General features: G+C 44.3%; 1 protein-coding gene across 1 annotated transcript in view; it reads left to right on the top strand.

Annotated features, from left to right (window-relative positions):
• Positions 1 to 16,196, top strand: part of rcan3 (regulator of calcineurin 3) — a gene marked incomplete at its 3' end in the record, with an annotated part of 56,857 nt that extends 40,661 nt beyond the window's left edge. The window contains exons 2-4 of the mRNA XM_080750386.1: positions 7,343 to 7,516; positions 11,908 to 12,079; positions 16,045 to 16,196. Of these exons, the coding sequence (XP_080606512.1) occupies positions 7,343 to 7,516; positions 11,908 to 12,079; positions 16,045 to 16,196 (498 nt within the window). The remainder of the gene's footprint in view (positions 1 to 7,342; positions 7,517 to 11,907; positions 12,080 to 16,044) is intronic.
• Between the last annotated feature and the right edge of the window lie 3,068 nt (positions 16,197 to 19,264).

Genomic DNA, 19,264 nt, shown 5'->3' with positions numbered 1-19,264 from the left:
AAGAGAAACAGAAAGAGCATTCTGCGAAATACGGTTCGTTACGTAAAAACATTTACCCCAGCACGGGGAAGAACGTGTAAACGTTTAAACCAGATCTGAGGCCTTTAATAGTTCCTTGCAGGGAAAATTAGGCCAACTCATAATCCCACACACCGATAGTGAAACACTTCCTGTCCTGCACTAGAATCGACACTACAGTGCCGTTTAGTGTAGGCAGAGGAAAATTGCACATAGGAGAAACCGCACCACTGTGAACCGCAGTTAACATGGGTGGGAACCTCAGCATGTCTGCAACCCATTCTGATTGTAACCTGTCTGCATGACTGCAAGACTGGGAAATCTGTTATCGTGAGTGAGTAGAAAGCCCTGCATGGGCTTCATTACACTGAGCGGTTGCAAGCGATAAGAGGTTGTCCGTGCAAGTGTAGGAGTGAGCAGGCCACGCTCGCTCAAAACACTTTTCTTTTTTCTTTTCTTTTTTTTTTCTTTTTTTTTTTTTTTTAACTAGGGGACAAGGGAGGCAGTAACCATTTTCATTATCCCTGCATGGAATAAGGAAAATAAATATTAGCGCCTGGGGGAAGGAGGTCCCTGTGTAGTCAGGGACCCCTGTACCCACAGTCCAAGGTCATTTACGCCACCTCATCCCACAGGTTCTGTGGGAGGAGTCCGGCTCGGCGTCCCTGAAGAGTGTTAAGATGCTATACATAACACTCCGTACTCCTGTTCTGAACTGAACTCGGCACGACAGTGCCGCTCAGTGGAGACAGAGGAGAATAGCACAGAAGAGAAGCTTTGTTATTGTGACTAATAGCAAAACAGTGGAGCCCATTGCAAACCAGGGAAAAACCTTTTAATTGTCACCAGTCTGCAGGACTGGGACAATAAGTAATCCATTGAGTGAATAAAGAACCCTGCATGGGTCTCTATACACTGACTGGCTGTAAGCAGAGAGGAGGGTCCTTTGTGCTAGGGACTGAGAGGTAGGTAAACAAAAGTTTTGTTTCGACTACCATACTCTTACTGATGACATGGGAAAAGCTACTGGGCAACAGAGATTTTCATTCTCCCCTGCGTGGGACAGAACTCAAACGTCTGCATTCGGGGGGAGGAGGACCCTGTGCCGTCACGGAACCCAGACCCCGTGGAGGGCTAGGCCCTCAACCCTATGTCATCTAACACACCCACTTCCCACAAGCCTTGTGGGGAGAGCTGTGTTCAGTGCGCTTGGGCGCAAGTAAGTGGTCTCCTTGAGCCCCACCATGTGGAAAAAACCACAGTCCGGGTGCCGCAGACCCAGGCCCCCTTCCACTGGCACAGTGGAGGGGAGAGCGGGATGTACTGGGGCGCCGCCGACCCATTCCACTCCTTCTGCATGGAGGAGGGGAGAGAGGGGGTAAAGGCGGAGGTGGGCGGAAGGATGCAGGGTCCTCGTGGAACCGAGGACTTGCAAGACTCACTTGTAGGAGGAATACTGGGAGAAGAGCCTTCAACCCAATTCCATCCCTCCTCATCCTCACTCTCAAATTCATCCCCGCTTTTAACAGCGTTGTTCGGAGGCGTGCCACCAGAACATAAGCGTGCCAGGAAGATCCGGGCTCAGCCAGCATGGCCGAGAACGAAAAATCCAAGGGGAAGGAGGAGGAAGTCGCCGTTAGTCACCCCCAGCATGGGGGCAGCCAGGCGGACCAGTAGGTTCTCTCCCCTGAATAAAACGGCGCCAGCCGTACCAGGGAGAGAGGGCGGGAACCGGCGTCGCCGCTCACCGCCCCCGGCGTGGGAGCGGCCAGGCGGGGTCCCCTCAAAGTTGCAGACGCCAGCCGTAGGGCACCAGCGGCGCGCTGGAGCCCCCAATAGGCGTTGTGGCTGCAGGCGGGAACCGGAGCCGCCGCTAGCCGCCCCCGGCGTGGAAGCGGCCGGGCGGGGTCCCTCGAAGTTGCAGAACGCCAGCCGTAGGGCCCCAGCGGCGCGCTGGAGCCCCCGATAGGCGTAGTGGCTGCAGGTTGCAGCCCGGGGCGGGAAGCAGCGCTGTGGCGTACAGCGCCGCGAGCCCCGGAGGCAACAGAGTCCGGTGGAGGGAAAACCAGGCAGGCCACAAGGCTAGTGGAGGCTAAGTGAAGGAAGCACAAACAGCGGGCACCGCTGCGTGCCCACAAAACCTGCCAGGAGAGGCCCGTAGCCCTGGTCGGCGAGACCAGGGCGGCGGGGACAACACGAGAAACCACCGGACAAACATTGGAAAGTCCTAGCCAGCTAGAAGTAAAGAAAATAGCGACACCCAGCTAGGGCGCGCTAGCAATCAGTGCCCTGGTGAGGGCCTTCTAGCATGAGGCTATCAAACAAAGGAACGAGCAAGCAAGGCACTTGCTAACACTCGAAAGACTCACCACATGAAGCAGCCTGCGGGATCATCGAAGGAAATTCCGCGGGTGGGTGTCCTCACCAGCGATAAGTCTCCAGCATCGAGCACACTTCCAGGGGAACAACTATAGCAGCATGCTAGCCGAGGGCCGTGGAACAACGATAGCTTGAAGCTAGGCTAAGCTACAAGAGGCTATCGGACAATAACAAGCTCAGAGAAGAAGCTGGAAACTTACAGCGAGGAAACAGGTGAGAACGCCGAAACTGTTGGAACTGAAGAATAAAGACGTACAGGAGATATTCTATAAAGGCCAGTGGCCGACTTCCTAGCCGACGCTTAGGCTAAACTTTAAAGAAAATTATACTTATATGGCTGAGTTCGCGATACTCTAGTTGCAGGTAGCAGAGGTGCGGAAGAGGAAGTTATGATAGCCCGCAGGGCTTATATACACTCGGGGGCGGTGCCCTCGTTTGTGATTGACAGCCCTCCCGACAAATGATATTTCTCGTACGGGAGCTTATGAGTTTTACTCTGTTGCAGCGCCAGATGGCGCTGTTATCCCAATGGGGGACCTTGTCTGGAGGTATGACAATAAACAATTATTTTGGACCTGATTGCGACCGAAGGTCGCATTTACCCTGAAATACCCTGTCGCTTGAGTGACCTTCCTTCCTTCCTTCCTTCCTTCCTTCCTTCCTTCCTTCCGTAACCTCTGTGATGTCAGTGTGATGTCAGCGAGTTGTGACATCACTTCCTGTACGGGGTGGCTACACAAGACTAAGAAAGACAAAAAAAGAGAAGGATACACAAGACTAAGAAAGACAAAAAAAGAGAAGAATAAAAAAGAAAAAAAGGAGGAGGAGGATAAAGATACCAAAAGGGGAGAGAAAGGGTGGATGAGGTACAATGTGCAGTCGGCAGTCTCAGAAAAGAAAATGTAAATAGGAGGTGGCAACGGGCGTCAGATAAAGTTATTAGGCCTGCATCCGACTTTATGTCGACGCACAGGATTCCAGAAGTGTAGCGCTTATTCGCTCTTGTATCAAACCGGTACTCGAAACGTTCTTAGAATTTAACATATTTTCTAAAGTAAATATGGGGGCGGCTGTGTTAAGAACGTTTCGTTGTCAAGCTCAACGTTGGGCTTTTGGACCTATAAATGGAGAAATGGAGCAAACCTGTTTGGCCTAAACATGGAGATGTGGAGAACACTATATATGGAGATAGTCCAGTCCATCATTTCATATGGGACTACCGTCATTGACAGTAGCAATTGTTAGGCCGGAGTCAATGGCTGTCTGTCTGACTGTCTGTAAAAGAAGTGATGTCACATGACATACTTTTTATGCCCATATATGAGCCATTCTGTACCACATCTCCATATTTAGGCAAACTCCACACAGAAAGGCCCTAGGCATGTTCTCCCTGTGTCTCCTAGGGTTGATACCCTCACAAAAACGTAAACAAACTCCCCCCAGAATGACAACAACTAGAATCGTCAGAGAAACGCTGTGGTTGGTCAGATGGTCAAGAATTAGTCACCCTGAGGTCGCATATCACCCTCAGGTGTCTTACTAGTTATTTCACCACACACACACACACACACACACACACACACACACACACACACACACACACACACACACACACACACAAATTAATTTGAAAAAGTTTATTAATGTATTGTTTTCATAAAGATTTTATCAATATCATTTTACCAATTCAATCATCTATATAATAACAGGAACATAAGCACTGATGGACCTGAGTAGCCGAACGGAAAAAAACAAAATAATAAAGTCTTAAGAAACTAAATGCAAACTTTCGTACATAATTACGTACAAATAATAATGATATAGTCATGTAAATAATAATGCTATAAGCCAATGACAGCGGAGCCAATGAAAGCAAGGTTAAGGACTCTGTTATGACTGGGTTCAGATTCAGTGTTCAGGGGTTAGGGTTAGGAATTCACTATAGTGTTTATTCGTGTTTTTTCCAGAAAGTGTGTTCCAATTCTAACTATACCATAAAGCTAAATGCCAGTGGTGTTGACGTTCTATCTCAATTTGATAGTTTATTGACATTCAGGGGCGCTCTCATGGATCATTGACCTTGCAGTTTGTCAGCCATGTTGCCTCTTTGGAAGCAGACCCAGATTCATAGCCACTTATCGTCACTGTCCAGCAGAAACCTCGTATCTCAGAGTCCCAGGTTTGCAGGTTTTCGTAAATTAAAGCCCTGCCTCATCATATACGAACGACTGTTGCACAAAACTAGTGAAAATAGCAGTGGTGTAAAGTAACTAAGTACTTTTACTTAAGTACTGTACTTAAGTACAATTTTGAGGTATCTGTACTTGAGTATTTCCAATTTCTAATACTTTTACTTCTACTCCACTACATCTCGGATCCAAATATTGTACTTTTACTTCGCTACATTTTTTTGAAAACCTTAGCTACTAGTTACTTTGCAGTTATACATTATAATATAAAAAAAAACATATATTAACCACTTTAGCCTTATTTTATCCCTTGACTATTTGAAAATAGCCGATCTACAAGCTCACAACGCGTCGCATCAAACATTTTGTACTTTTACTTTTGGCACTTTAAGTACATTTTGATGCCAATACTTTCATACTTTTACTGAAGTACATTTTGAATTCAGGACTTTTACTTGTAATGGAGTAGTTCTATATTGCTGTATTGATACTTTTACTTAAGTATAAAATGTGAGTACTTTTTACAACACTGGAAAATAGCAGATCTACAAGCACACAACGCCTCGCAACGTGCTTGTAGATCGACTATTTTCACTAGTTTAAATCATTTTTTAAATGATAAATTCAAAGCGAACGATTTTGAACATACAAGGTTTCCAACCGACAGCGTTGATATCGTCGTTGTCGGGTGGAAACCTTGTATCTCCAAGTTTCAAATTTGTACGTTCTTTCGCAAATTAAAGCCCTGCTTCATCATACAAGGCCGTAACACAGAAGTAGTGAAAACAGCAGATCTACAAGCACACAACGCCTCGCGGTGCGAGGCGTTGTGTGCTTGTAGATCAGCTGTTTTCACTAGTTTAAATCATTCTTAAAATGATAAATACAAAACGAACGGTTTTGGACATACAAGGTTTTTATCGGACAGCGACGATATCTTTCTGTCTACTGGGGAGCAGGACGGCAAGGACAAAAAGAATAGTCCTCCTGATTGCTCCGTCTGTCTTTTCGCTGTGTGTTGCCGGCACGTAGCAGCCAGCTCTCCCCCTGGCACCCTCTCCTTTTCTGTGCTATAGCCCTCCGACTGCGCCGCATGATTGACTTCACAGCTGGGAATGCCAATTTGGTGCCCGCGGGCACTAAAGGCTGAGGGGAGGCACAGTGCAAAAAAAAATCCTGGGTAAAAATTGACATATGAGTGGGGTTTTACTGCATGGAGGAATGAAAGGGAGATGTTGGATTACACGTGGGGCACAGACAGTGGGAAACAGTGAAGGATAGGGGTATAAGAGGTAGGAGAAAGGAATGGTAGAGGTGAGAATCAGATAAAGAGAGAGAGAGAAAACTTATGATAAGGAATGAGAAGACAGAGTGAGAGAGACGGGCGATAGCATCAAAGGAGCTTGTAGGAAGGGGACAGGGAGCTTGGAATCTAATTTCCCACTTAAAGCATGTTCTATTCCCTCCTGATAATGATCCTTATAGGCGTTACTTTTTTTATCCTCGCAAGGATAACAAGTAATGCCGGAGCAGCGAAAGGCGAGGGATTATGTTTTCGCTCCTGTGAGCCTGTCTGTCTGTTCACACCTGTTACACATTGTCTTGAATACTTTCACATTTCCTGGTTGTTGAGGTTCATTCACATGCCAATACGCCATTTGGCAGAATTGGCACAATTACCGTACATCTTTGGGTGGGACATGAGGTTTTTGAGCGAAGCAATTTGATATTATGTCAATGTGAGTTGAGGTAGAAATCCAGTCTGTTCAGCATGCAGCGTACAATGGGAAAGCAACAGTACATACACAGGCAAGGCATCCTCTCACATTTTATCGGGATGGTCGAGAAGTAACTAGAGATGAATGAAAAACAGAAAGATTGCCAAAATCATGGCATTGCATCTGCTGAATAGACAGATAAATACCTTTATTATCCCAAGGATAACGTTACAGAGAAGTAAGAAGAAAAAAAAATTGTACGGTCACAAAAAAGAAGAATACCTATACATCCATCGCAGTAAAGCTTGAGTTTCAACACAGACTGTATCGTTATAAATTTTGAGATTCACTATAGAATTCACTATAAATGTTATAAACTTAATTGTAATATGAAGTTGAAATGAATAACTGTAAGCAAACAGTCATTTCATTTGAATTGTAAATGACCAGACTCTCCACCTCAACAATGAAAAGCGTCCCATTCTTCTCCATAACCTAGAAATTACTGTCCGCCTGCTCAACAGATGTCCCTGTGCCGTAGTGCCACCACAGAGGAAGCCAGGTGGCCAGAGAGATACAGTGTATGACATGTGATATACTGCCATCCCTTCCGAGAAGCTGATGGGATTGGGTTCCAGATGATTGACTGATTGATTTATACGTAGTCAAGTTCTCACTAATATTCATGGCTTTGTCAAGAGTGCTTCAATAGGAATACTCTTCGTGTGTCTGATTACAGTAGACACCTGTCTAATCATCAGTGCATAATTCACTGCGCGGCAGCGGCTGGGTGGCTTAGTGCTTAGAAGTAAATAATCCAGTTATTGTGTGTGTGTGTGTGTGTGTGTGTGTGTGTGTGTGTGTGCGTGCGTGTGTGGGTGTGTGTGTGTGTGTGTGTGTGTGCGTTCGTGCGTGCACGTGTGTGCACGTGCGGTTGCCGGGGAGGGTATTGCACATCCCATGGTTCTTATCAAATGGTTGCATTTTTTCATGTAAATGTCATCAGAGTGTTTATACGCCTTTATCTATCTATTACAGGAGAGGTTTGAAGCGTTATTCAGGGGCTATGATGAACAGACGTCTTTCCAGATGTTCAAGAGCTTCAGGAGAGTTCGGATCAGCTTCACCACCCCAGAGGCTGCTGCACGTGCTCGCCAGGAGCTGCACGACTCAGAGTTCAATGGCAGCAAGCTCAGCCTGTACTTTGCCCAGGTAAGAACACAGCGAAAAGACAGACGGAGCAATCAGGAGGAATATTCTTTTTGTCCCTGCCGTCCCCAATAGACAGAAAGATATCGTCGTTGTCGGGTGGAAACCTTGTATGTCCAAAACCGTTCGCTTTGTATTTATCATTTCAAAAATGATTCAAACTAGTGAAAATAGACGATCTACAAGCACACAACGCCTCGCGTTGCGAGGCGTTGTGTGCTTATAGATCGGCTATTTTCACTAGTTTTGTGCAACAGTCGTGTATGATGAGGCAGGGCTTTAATTTACGAAAACCTACAAATTTGAAACTTTGAGATACGAGTTTAGTGGCAGCAAGCTCAGCCTGTACTTTGCCCAGGTAAGAATGAGGGAAGTAAGTAAGGGAAGTAACTAAGGGGGCAGAGCTAAAATGGAATTATGTTAAAGCTATAATCTGTAAATTGTAGTCTGTCTGTAAGTGTGTCCAATCCGTCTGCTTCAAATGGCTTTACTGACATTGTCAACCAGTAGATGTCTTCAATGAAAGAGATGGATGGGAGACACCTTAGGCTCCAACAGCTGCAGAAATAGATTAATATGACATTTTATTCATTAAAATAAGTCTGTTGGTTGTTTGGTTGTTTTGTATATTGAATTACGTGCGATAAACACGCAATCTAGGGTCAGAGAATTGAAAGATGAAGACCGATTAGTCACAAAAAAACTAAATTTAATATTTCAACAAAGTTGTTATGCCCCATATAGACTACACAGTGTATCCCCAATACATCCCTAAATGCCCAAGATGTAACAATTACACTGGACACAGTGGTAGGGCAGTCGCCTCACAGTTAGAAGGTCCTGGGTTCGATTCCTGCTGGGGGCGTGTTCTCTCCTCCGCTTCATCAGTGCTCATACCTTAAGTGAGGTTGGCGAAAGGGCCTTTTTGTGTGGAGTTTGCATGTTCTCCCCGTGTCCCCTAGGGTAGGTAGGTACCCTCTCAAAAAACATGCAGTAATCCTGGTCTCTATAGTGCCTCCCCCTGGCCAGCCGGGGCGCCTGATGGAGGGTAAAGGAACTGGTTGGAATAACGTGTGTCCTACAGTATGTCCAAACGGGGAAACTCCCCCTTTCAGATGAAAAGAAGTGGCTTGGATTCCTCATGCATAGAAGGAATCATGAGGTCAGTCCGTTGCTCTCCCCAGGTTGGCAGAGGGAGTATAACACCCAGGATTACATTAGACAATAATTTATTGACACACAGGTTACAAAAATCGTGGGATAAAAGTTTAAAGAAAAAAAGGGTATTACACTGGACCGCTCAAAATATCTATATTGGTAAAATACAAATCCTGCCAACAGTGTTTAACCAAATGGGTTCCCAGATTGACAAACATGTAGCTGCTGACATTGATGCATGCATTTATTAACATGAACAACATTAAGTTAACATTAACAAGCTGCATTAAGTACACTATCTCTTGAAATACATGATACAGGAACAGTAGCATGTTGCATTCAGTGCAGGAAACCATATGCTAGCCAATACCATACATGTACCGTATAGTGGTCTACTGTATGCAGTATATTACAACGCATTCCATCACAACGTGCTGCATACAGGCATACATGATGGTTGCAGCTGTGGAGAGCAACCAGGCATCAGAACAGTGCACCATACAAGTTATAAGTTATCTACAGTAGCATCGTAAGGATGCTAGATTGGTCAGACTCGTTCACGTGAATTTCATTTTTGCTTTCACTCTTTTTTCTTTGATTACTATCTACTTTGTCTGTTCATGTTTTAATTGGTTTGTTTTACATCTTGTATCTTTTATTATGTCTGTATTCTATATACACTTTATATACTTTTTAATTGATTGTTTTATTTGATCTTATTATATCTCTTACATTTACTTGAGTACTGTACTTGTAGGTATTTGTACTTGAGTAGGCCTATGTCCAATTTCCAGTACTTTTCCTTCTACTCCACTACATTTCGGATCCTATTGTATTTTATACCCAACAATTTATTTTAAAACATTAGACTTTTTGCAGATATAAATAGCCTATAATAAAACATATATAGCCTAAATCATACTTTTACCAGTAAGAAATTTGAGTACTTTTTCCACCAGACGAGACGACACGGAGAAGGAGAAACGTTCCCTCAGCCTCAATGCAAAGGGATGGTCCCTTGACGCTGTCTCCTCTCTCTCTTTAAATAGGATAAAGTGAGGTTGCTTTGATACAAAGAGAGAGGAGTTCGCCTGCGAACATTTGCTAAATTCGAAACAAGAGCGAATAAATAACAGACGCTTTTTCGAAATTCGTGGTCGGTGTGGAAGCTTGCATTGACTTTATGAGGTTTAAAAAATTATTCGCAAATTCGCTATTCGCTAATTCGCCCCCGGTGTGTAAAGACCTTAACCCTTTTCATATAGACGTGTCCAGTAGCACTTTCAAGGCCGTGTGGTCAATATATTTCCCACATGCACGGTCGGCACAGGACGGCACCGAACGGTGCCCGAGCGTGTAAACGCGTGCAGGCTAGTACCTCCCCATCCCGCGAGAGCCGCGACAACCCCTCACCCCGCGGATCCGCGAGAACTACAGGCTAAGTACTTTAATCAGTGGCTACTACTTTGCATAACAGGTTTCTAGTGGTGAATGTGTGAGCGACTGAGCGTCCTCATCCACTGTAGCCTACTATAAAGCAGGACACAGCACGAGTGGTGAGCAGCGCATCCCCCCTAGCCCCTTGATTCACAAGCCCAAGTCCCCCTATCAAACATATAATTATCCAAATGTCTGTGTGTGTGTGTGTGTGTGTGTGTGTGTGTGTGTGTGTGTGTGTGTGTGTGTGTGTGTGTGTGTGTGTGTGTGTGTGCAGGCGGGTGGGCGGGCGGGCTGGGGGGTTGTTTGGCCCTGTTACAGATGTTGTCCAAAAATCATGCGGATCGGTACACAGTATCTCTGTAGCCATTAAACGAAACGAGTATTTCTTACATTGATGCTCCTACATATTATCTTGCAAGCGCCAGTTAAAGTTACTTTCCATCCCTCATATACTGTGTGCACAGTGCACATCCCATAACCCACACACTGCACATCATTTCGGAGCTCATATCTTTGAACGGGTAAGGGCTAGTTCATATGGATATACGGTAGCCTACTGTACACCTAGGTTTCCAGCGGTGACTGCATGTGCATGTGTCGATGTACCGGTATGTGTGTCCTCATACATGGCTCCATTAATGTGGTATTAGGCTACTGTTTGAGATTCGTTCAAAGCAAACTTTGTTTCTCTACTGCAGCGCAGCATTTTCTAAATGAATTAAATGAAACTAGAAAATACAATCTTAAGTAACAATGCAAATATAATTAAGACTAGAAAACATCGTTTTTGTTTTCTCACCATTATATCTGCTGACATCCTTTCTTTCTAAATAGTCTGTAGAGGCGCGTGCGTGCGCGTGCACGTGACGTCAATTTTTGACTGTCCGCCCTGAAAAGAAAATCCCAAAGCACCACTGGACGTGTCAAAGAGATGATAGTCTAGTATTGTCAATGCTTTTTAACTGAACCTAAATGAATACTCACTATTCATACCCACTATAATTTCTTTAATTAGCTGTGTTTGTCTTGCTATGACACGTGTTTCCATTCGGCTGAGTGATGTAACAGTCTTTCTCTCTCTCTCCCTCATCTCCATTCCTTAGCGTGACTTAAAGGGATATTCCACTTTCAAAAAAACTGTTTGTCATTGTATGGTCTAATCAGGCTTGTGTGAACACCCTGAACAGTTTTTAATTTTCTTCATTCAGTATTTAGATATTTGATGTAAATGTTATCTGGCCCTCCGGCACGCTCAGGCCCCAGGGCCTCTCCCCACACACACTCATTGTAACTTCAAACTCCATTTTAACCATGACAGATTCATTAAAAACACCCATTATTTTTTCTGGTGACTCATACTACCCTCCTAATACGTGAGCAGGCCGTGTTTTTTCCATAACGTTTTTCATGTATTTTTAATAATTCTTTGGGAAAATGGAAACAATTAAATGCAATAAAAATATATAAAAAATACATGAAAAACGTTATGGAAAAAACATGGCCTGCTCACGTATTAGGAGGGTAGTATGAGTCAGCAGAAAAAATAATGGGTGTTTTTAATGAATCTATCATGGTTAAAATGGAGTTTGAAGTTACAATGAGTGTGTGTGGGGAGAGGCCCTTGGCCTGGAGGGCCTAGTAACATTTACATCAAATATCTAAATACTGAATGAAGAAAATTAAAAACTGTTCAGGGTGTTCATACAAGCCTGATTAGACCATACAATGACAAAAAGTTTTTTGAAAGTGGAATATCCCTTTAACTCTCATGGTCTGCCCTCTCTCACCTCTGATAGGTCCAGAACACTGGCGAGGTTGTCGACAAGTCGTACCTCGCCCCTCCTGAGCCTGTCAAGCAGTTCTTGATCTCACCGCCTGCTTCTCCACCTGTGGGCTGGAGCCAGAGTGAAGACGCGACCCCCGTCATCAACTACGACCTGCTTTGTGCAGTTGCTAAGCTGGGACCAGGTTGGTACGCACTGGGACAGAGATTGAAACCAGCTACTTTACCTCAGTGAACAAAGTAATCAAAACATCTGATCGCATTTGTCTCTGGTCAGCATCCGTAACCTGTAACAAATAGGCCTAAGCAGGAAGTCAGTTCATGCTTCTCAGTCAACACGTGCCACAGCTTTGAATGAATCAATACAAAGGCTTATATGAGTAGCCTTTTTTGAAGGGTGGTGCTTCCTATGGGGCTTCCCTGTCACAGACAGAGAAGATGCACCATAGGAAGCACCACTGAAGACAGGAACGCACCATAGGAAGTACCATAGAAGACGGTCCACCCTAGGAAGTACCATAGAAGACAGTCCACCCTAGGAAGTACCATAGAAGACAGTCTACCATAGGAAGTACCATAGAAGACAGTCCACCCTAGGAAGTACCATAGAAGATAGGAAAGCACCATAGGAAGCACCATAGAAGACAGGGACACACCCTAGGAAGTACCATAGAAGACAGGAAAACACCATAGGAAGCACCGATACCATATAGAAGACAGGGAATCACCATAGGAAACACCATGGAAGGTGAGGTGGATAGCTAATATGTTAGGGATAACGACTGGCTCCGCGGTGGTTCTCCATAAATAACATCCCGACAGCCTGATAACTCCCCGAGGCGCAAGGAGCCTGTCGTTTACCCGGCTACTAAATAAAATTTATAATTTGACTCAAAACTAAAAACAAAACAAAGTATTTCCTTGTTTACAGACGGCTGAAAGTATTCCACAAGTGTTGCGCATGGCGTCCCCCCCAGCGCAACACGGTCGCCTTGGAAAACAAGGAAGTGCTGATTAGATAGAATCCATCCATTTTCTGATACTACGTTGTCTATTTCTCGCTTAAAATATTTTTAAAAACATTCTTGAGAGCAACGTTTAATTCTAAATGTCGCTGTGTGTTTGTTTACATGGCTGACATGTTGGTACAGCATAAGATTCACGCAGTGCAGCCTGACTGCAGCAGGTGTTCTGAGCCTTTGATTAGGCAGCGATCTGGTATCCACGAGTTTCCAACGCCCCATAGTGCATTGCGCAGACGTCTGTACCGAACTTCCGGCGCCGATTTACAAGCTCACAACGGGTTGCATCTGCGACGCGACGTGAGCTTGTATGTCTGCTGTTAAACCCGGAAGTTTGGTCCTGATGGTCTCCAGTAAACTCCCGCGGAAACTTGTGGATAGAGCGGAGCGGTCTGTTATCAAGGAATATCAGACCTCTGATTTCAGCGATTGACCAGTCAGAATCAAGCATTCAAACAAGCCTGGTAATAAATTCTGTTGCTATCATGAGCAAACAAATGTCAGCTGAATATTATGTTCACAAAAGGAAGCTTTCTGGTGTTAAGTGGTGTCTAACATTAACAGCAGCAAACAGGGGTGTCTGGGCCCTGCGTACAAGGATTCACTCACATTTTATGCTTTAACTGTTGAACAATAGCAGATATACAAGCTTGCAGCGCGGCACCGAGTGCCACGCTGCGAGCTTGCAGATCTGCTATTTTTTTTAAATTGCTTGTGCAAGTCTTTGAATAGTTCAAATCCTTCTAAGGTTTTTTGAAAAACCTATGTTTCTATGTCATTGGTGCTCAAACCTTTCATGTGAAGGACCCCCAAAATGATATGTATTTGGCCACGGACCCCCATCTCAAAATATTTAGTTCCAGGGACCCCCAGAAGCAAAATTTGAGTTACAAATGTTCGCTAAAAAATACATATATTCAAAGATTTCCACCAATTTTCACGACTTTTCAAAAATAGCAGATCTACAAGCTCGCAGCGCGGCACTCGGTGCCGCGCTGTGAGCTTGTATATCTCCTATTTTTCAATAGCTAAATAATTAGGGCCCCCTCCAACTTGGGCCCTAGTAACTCAGTCCCACTTTCCCAACAACATGCATGACAATAATGTTGTGATGCTCACTAACTAAATGTGCAGCAGAATACTCATGCAATCATAGTTTCAGGGGTAGCCATCATCACAGCTTACTTCAACTACACCAGGGAGGACTTTCAATCCTAGCACTCTCAAGGTGGTTAAAAAAACGAATCTGAAGCAGATGTTTTTTATTTTCACTCTGACAAGCATCTTTATTATGCCCAGGCAGTATTTCTAGCCAGTGTAAGGTTATCTCTATCTGTCTTGTTGATGAGACAATATTGAAGACTGCGGGAACCTTTACAAATGTCACCGACCACACATCAGATACTGTGTAAGTCTGTGTGTGTGTTTGGCCGAGTAGGCGAAAGATAATATCACTTCATTCTTGGGCATGACTGTGTTTTAGAATTAGCATTTTTATCAAATACAAACATTTCAACATATCTTGTAAACACACTTGTAAGCTCATGTGCACGCACACAGCACACAGCACGCACGCACTCACGCGCACACACACACCTGTACACGTATACACGTTGTTCAGCCTAGAGCAGTGTTTCTCAACCACTGTGCCTGGGGACCTTTGGTGTGCCCCTGAGAAGGGTGAAGTACGTGTGTCCCTTGAAACTGCTTGAAAGCAAGTATTGTATTTATCATAAAAAAATGATTTAAACGAGTGAAAACAGCCGATCTACAAGCACACAACGCCTCACGGTCGAGTTGTGCGACAGCCTTGTATGATGAAGCAGGGCTTTACTTTGCGAAGAAACGTACAAATTTGAAACTTGGAGATACAAGGTTTCTTCCCAACAGTGACGATATTTACACCCCGGTATTATGTTGGTGTGCCCATGGATTCTTGGGACATGAAAAGTGTGCCCATGCAGAAAAAAGGTTGAGAAACACTGGCCTAGAAGGCCACCATTGCCACATTCTCCTGTTACCATGGGGACACCAGGCATCAGGAAACAGGCTCTTCCTTGGGCTTATACTCCTGGCATTCTGAACCAGATTACATCTCGGCTGCAGCGCAGCGCGCTGACTCCCTCTGCCAACTGCCTTTGGTAACGGCAGTACAAAAGAGGCCTTGCTTTTCACTTCCTGTCTCTTCTCTGTTTGGCAGCAGAGTGGGAAGCCATTAGATCTGTTTCACACTGCCTGCCTGCCAGCTGTCCTATCGCCATGGAAACTGTGATACAATCTGGTGTGTGTGTGGCGTTTGTGTGACTGGCGTTGCCAAGGACAGGGTTCCTGCTTTTGGGGATAATAGGTAAAGTGTACCAGATTAGCTCTGCTTGATGACCAGAAGCCTAATGTACCTCAGCCAAGGGTTTCCCTTAGGACAGGGGTCTTCAACGTTTTCAGGCCAAGGACCCCTTAGCCCTTGGATGAAGCAGGGACCCCCACAACCCATAGATACATATAGTTTCATAGTTTGACGGCAAAATCATCAGTGTATTTTGGATTCATGTCAATTTGTGTTTTCAGATATTTAACCACTTTCACTACTTAATAAACTTGACCTTTTACTCTGCTCCTTTTCCCCTCTACACCAAACCTCTTTGCCGAAAATAGCCGATCTACAAGCTCATAACGCCTCGCGCTGCAAGGCGTTGTGAGCTTGTAGATCTGCTATTTTTGGCTAAAGTTCTCAGAATAAGGACACTAGGGTTTAAGTGGTTAATATATAAAAGGAGAAACTAAAAATTCTATCACACACACATTTGGAGGACCCCCTGTAGTGACTGTGAGGACCCCGTAGGGGTCCCGGACCCCCTGTTGAAGACCCTTGCCTTAGGACGAGAGAATTGAAATACCCAGGTTGCATTATTTTTTAAGGATTTACAAGGACCACTCAGCTGACAGTCTTGTCTCTACCTGAGGTGAGCAGGGACCCGGGCCTGCTGCACCGTTCTTAACGTGCACTTTAACCTTTTTGTGCGTAGGCTGTTACATAAAAGCGATTTGTCTTAACACTGCATCCCTGTACCCGATCCCTGCTCCATCCCCCACCCCCCACCACCCACTCCCCGATGCCTTGGTCTGTCCAGGTGAGCAGTATGAGCTCCATGCGGGGACAGAGTCCACCCCCAGCGTGGTGGTCCACGTCTGCGAGACCGAGGAGGACGGCGGCGGCGAGCAGCCCAAGCAGAAGATCGTCCAGACCAGACGTCCCGACGGCCCCCCCAAAGTCTTCAACTAAGTGGCCCCTCACCCAGCGCGGCCCACCCGACCGCCCCTTGACCCACAACACACCTGCCCCCTCTCTCTCTCTCTTGTCTCTGTGCACCCACAGAGAGCGTCGAAGCCCCTCATTTCAGTTCAACCACAAGCAAACAAACAAACAACGACAACAACAACCACGACGACAAGAAATGGTGTTTGTGGAGGGCGAGGCGACGGAATGAGGTGGCTTTTACGAAGACAAAAAAAGGGGGATGGATGAGAAACTCGCGCACACACACTCTCATCACATTCTGTGGTCGGCTCTGGGGCGTGGTGGGGTGTACTGTACTGTCTCCACCCCACACCCCTCGTTTCCAGCCCGGAGGGAGACAAACAACTGTCCCGTCACCAGGCACCTGTCATCTACACACGCGCACACACACTCAGCTGTCATCGCTACTCTGCTAGTTAGTTAGTTGGTCAGTTAGGTAGTTACTTAGTTAATAGTTATTTGGTTAGCTGGTTGGTCTTGCCTCTCCTTCTGTCTTATTCTCTTCAGTGGTTGTGCGTGCAATAAAACCTTTGTTTGAGGACATGCGATACCTCAAAAGCAAGACATGCTTCCCCTCCTATTTTAGGTTAATGAATTATATATTCTTTCAGCTGGGTTTATTGCTTCAGCCTGCTCAACATCAGGATTGATTGTGTGATGTTCCCTCTCTTGTCTGCATGCATTGTATTGAAAAAAAAAGAAATGTAAAAATTACTCACAGAAACACAACTACTAACCACATATATAAGGAAAACAGAATCTATTTCATGTCACACACAGGGCAGAGTGCCGTGTGTAACCGACAAACGTTGTGGTGGCTGTTTGACTTGTTCTTTTATGGCAATTTTATTTGTTTTCCTTTGAATTCTGTCTTCTGTCTTTTCTTTCATCTGGAGAGGTGTTGTTTTCCCCCGAACTACTAGGTGTGTATTCTTAATATGTATTTTATACCAGGAACAGTTTTTTGCATGCTTTAATTACTACCGTAATTGGCGAGCTGAGGTGTTCTGTACTGTTGTTTGTGATGACAGGGAAACTGAATGACGCTTTACGCATGACGCATATCCACACGCAGAGCTTAACGACGTGACAGCCCAGGCGGTGGAGGGAAGCTGAACACATCATTCGATGACCGACAGTTCAGTCTTACCCACAATGTTTTGTTGGAATTGAAAAAGGTCAGAGACAGCTCATCCCCCCTTGTCTTCTTCAAGGAGTATGGGGTGTTTTATTTTGTGAGGACAGTTATTTTCATTCACGTTAATGCTACTGTGTTGTTTTATCAACCTACTTTCTACATGTCATGGTTTCATCGGAAGCCTATACTACTATTACTACTATTACTGCTTGTTTTGCACTGAGTATCTCTTGATATCTCGAAGCAACGGTGCGGCTCTCTGCCGCTTCCCGTTGCAGGTTGGTATAATACGCTGCTTCTTCTTGCTGTAAATAGCTGACTAGCACCTAGTTGGAAATAGTCCATTTAGATTCAATAACATACCTGAAAGCATTTTGCTGACAAAAGGGAAAATAAGGTAGCCTAGTGGGACATCAACCAAAGCACTCATTCACCCCACACCACCTTATGTCAACACTGGTAAACTGAGATTAGATAGAGTTTTCTTACCTGGAGTCTGGAGACAATGTTATTTTGCTCAATTTGGCTGAAAGAAATTGGTTAACATGTTTCGTAAACTAAAAGTAGATATTTTCAATTGTGCTTTTCCTCCTCCATATCATTTAGAAAGATTAAAAATCCAATTGAACTCTATAGAAAAATGAACACAGATTGTATCCTCTTGTAATATTTCAGTGAAACAATGGAGTGTTTGAGAAGTAGCATGACCAGTGTCCTGAACAGGCTCTTGGGATCTAAGTGATGAGTCTAAACCATGTTCATATTAGGCAGCATGAAATAAAAAAAACATACTTTTTTGCTATAACAATATTAGTAAGCAAAATACAAATCTGTCTGCATGCAAGCACTTTACTGTCAGTGTTTTGTTACTTTTTCTCCAGTGTAAATAATCTCGCTAGAAAAGAAGTAGGAAGCACATTTTATTTATTTTCTATTTTTGTTCTTTTGTTCATTGTCTTTTTTTTTTTTTCAAGCTAAACACCTGGGTAGCCTTCTCACCAGCATACTGCAGTGGGTGAAACACTCCAATGTCCATGTCCTCTTGCTAGTGTACCATACAGGCTTTGAGGCCTTTGTGGCCCCATCATATTCTATGATGAGGTGGGATGGGATGTGGCAGTTGACAACTGCTAAACAAAGTCAATGTCTTTTGGTACCGTGTTTGTCCTTGAGCTGCGTTCATTTAATCTTTTTAGAACAGTAAAACAAACATTCGTGGAGATGCACCACGTTGACATGTTTTTGCAGTTTTTGCTGCACTGACCGATGAAAATGTTGAGATGGATTATGATATGGATGGAAAAGCAGCATGGGTAGACGGAGAAATGGATACAGATGTATTTTTTACTGCAGTCTCTAGTCATGGTATTTGAAACCGGGTGCATTTTCTGGTCACAGTTGAAAAGAAAAGTGTATATTTATGTACATATGCCAAGTGTTTTTTTGTTGCTGAGGCCAGTCCCAGTGTGCAGTTTGTTACGGCTTCTGTTCATGTACAAAAAAGGGAAAAATTGTACTTCTGTTCATGTACAAAAAAGGGAAAATTGTACAAAAATATAAGTCCTGGCGATGCTCGATCAAAAAACAACTCTCATTGTGTCGTGTTGAAATGGACTGTTTGAATGTTTTCTTCTTTTGGGTGTTGGGGGGAGTCTACTAAAAGGTCAATAATACCGTTTGTCACTGTTGTACTGTTTCTGTTGAAATATGAATATTGTGTCTTGTACCGTAGAAATTCAGAAAACAAAGTAGCTAAACAAGCAATAATTTACAGTTCTATGATACCAGTATCTGTATTTTCGTGTTCTGTACTTATTTCTCAGAGATGGTCTCTCTGACTCTTACAGTACCGCTATTTGTGTAGTATGATTGTCATTTGTTTCACATAGAGAAATATATAAAGACTTATTCTTAA

This window comes from Nannobrachium achirus (assembly GCF_963921795.1).
Source record: "Nannobrachium achirus genome assembly, chromosome: 20".
Lineage (NCBI taxonomy): Eukaryota > Metazoa > Chordata > Actinopteri > Myctophiformes > Myctophidae > Nannobrachium > Nannobrachium achirus.
Note: the sequence above shows the minus strand (reverse complement) of the source record. Positions and strands in the feature narration are given on the sequence as shown.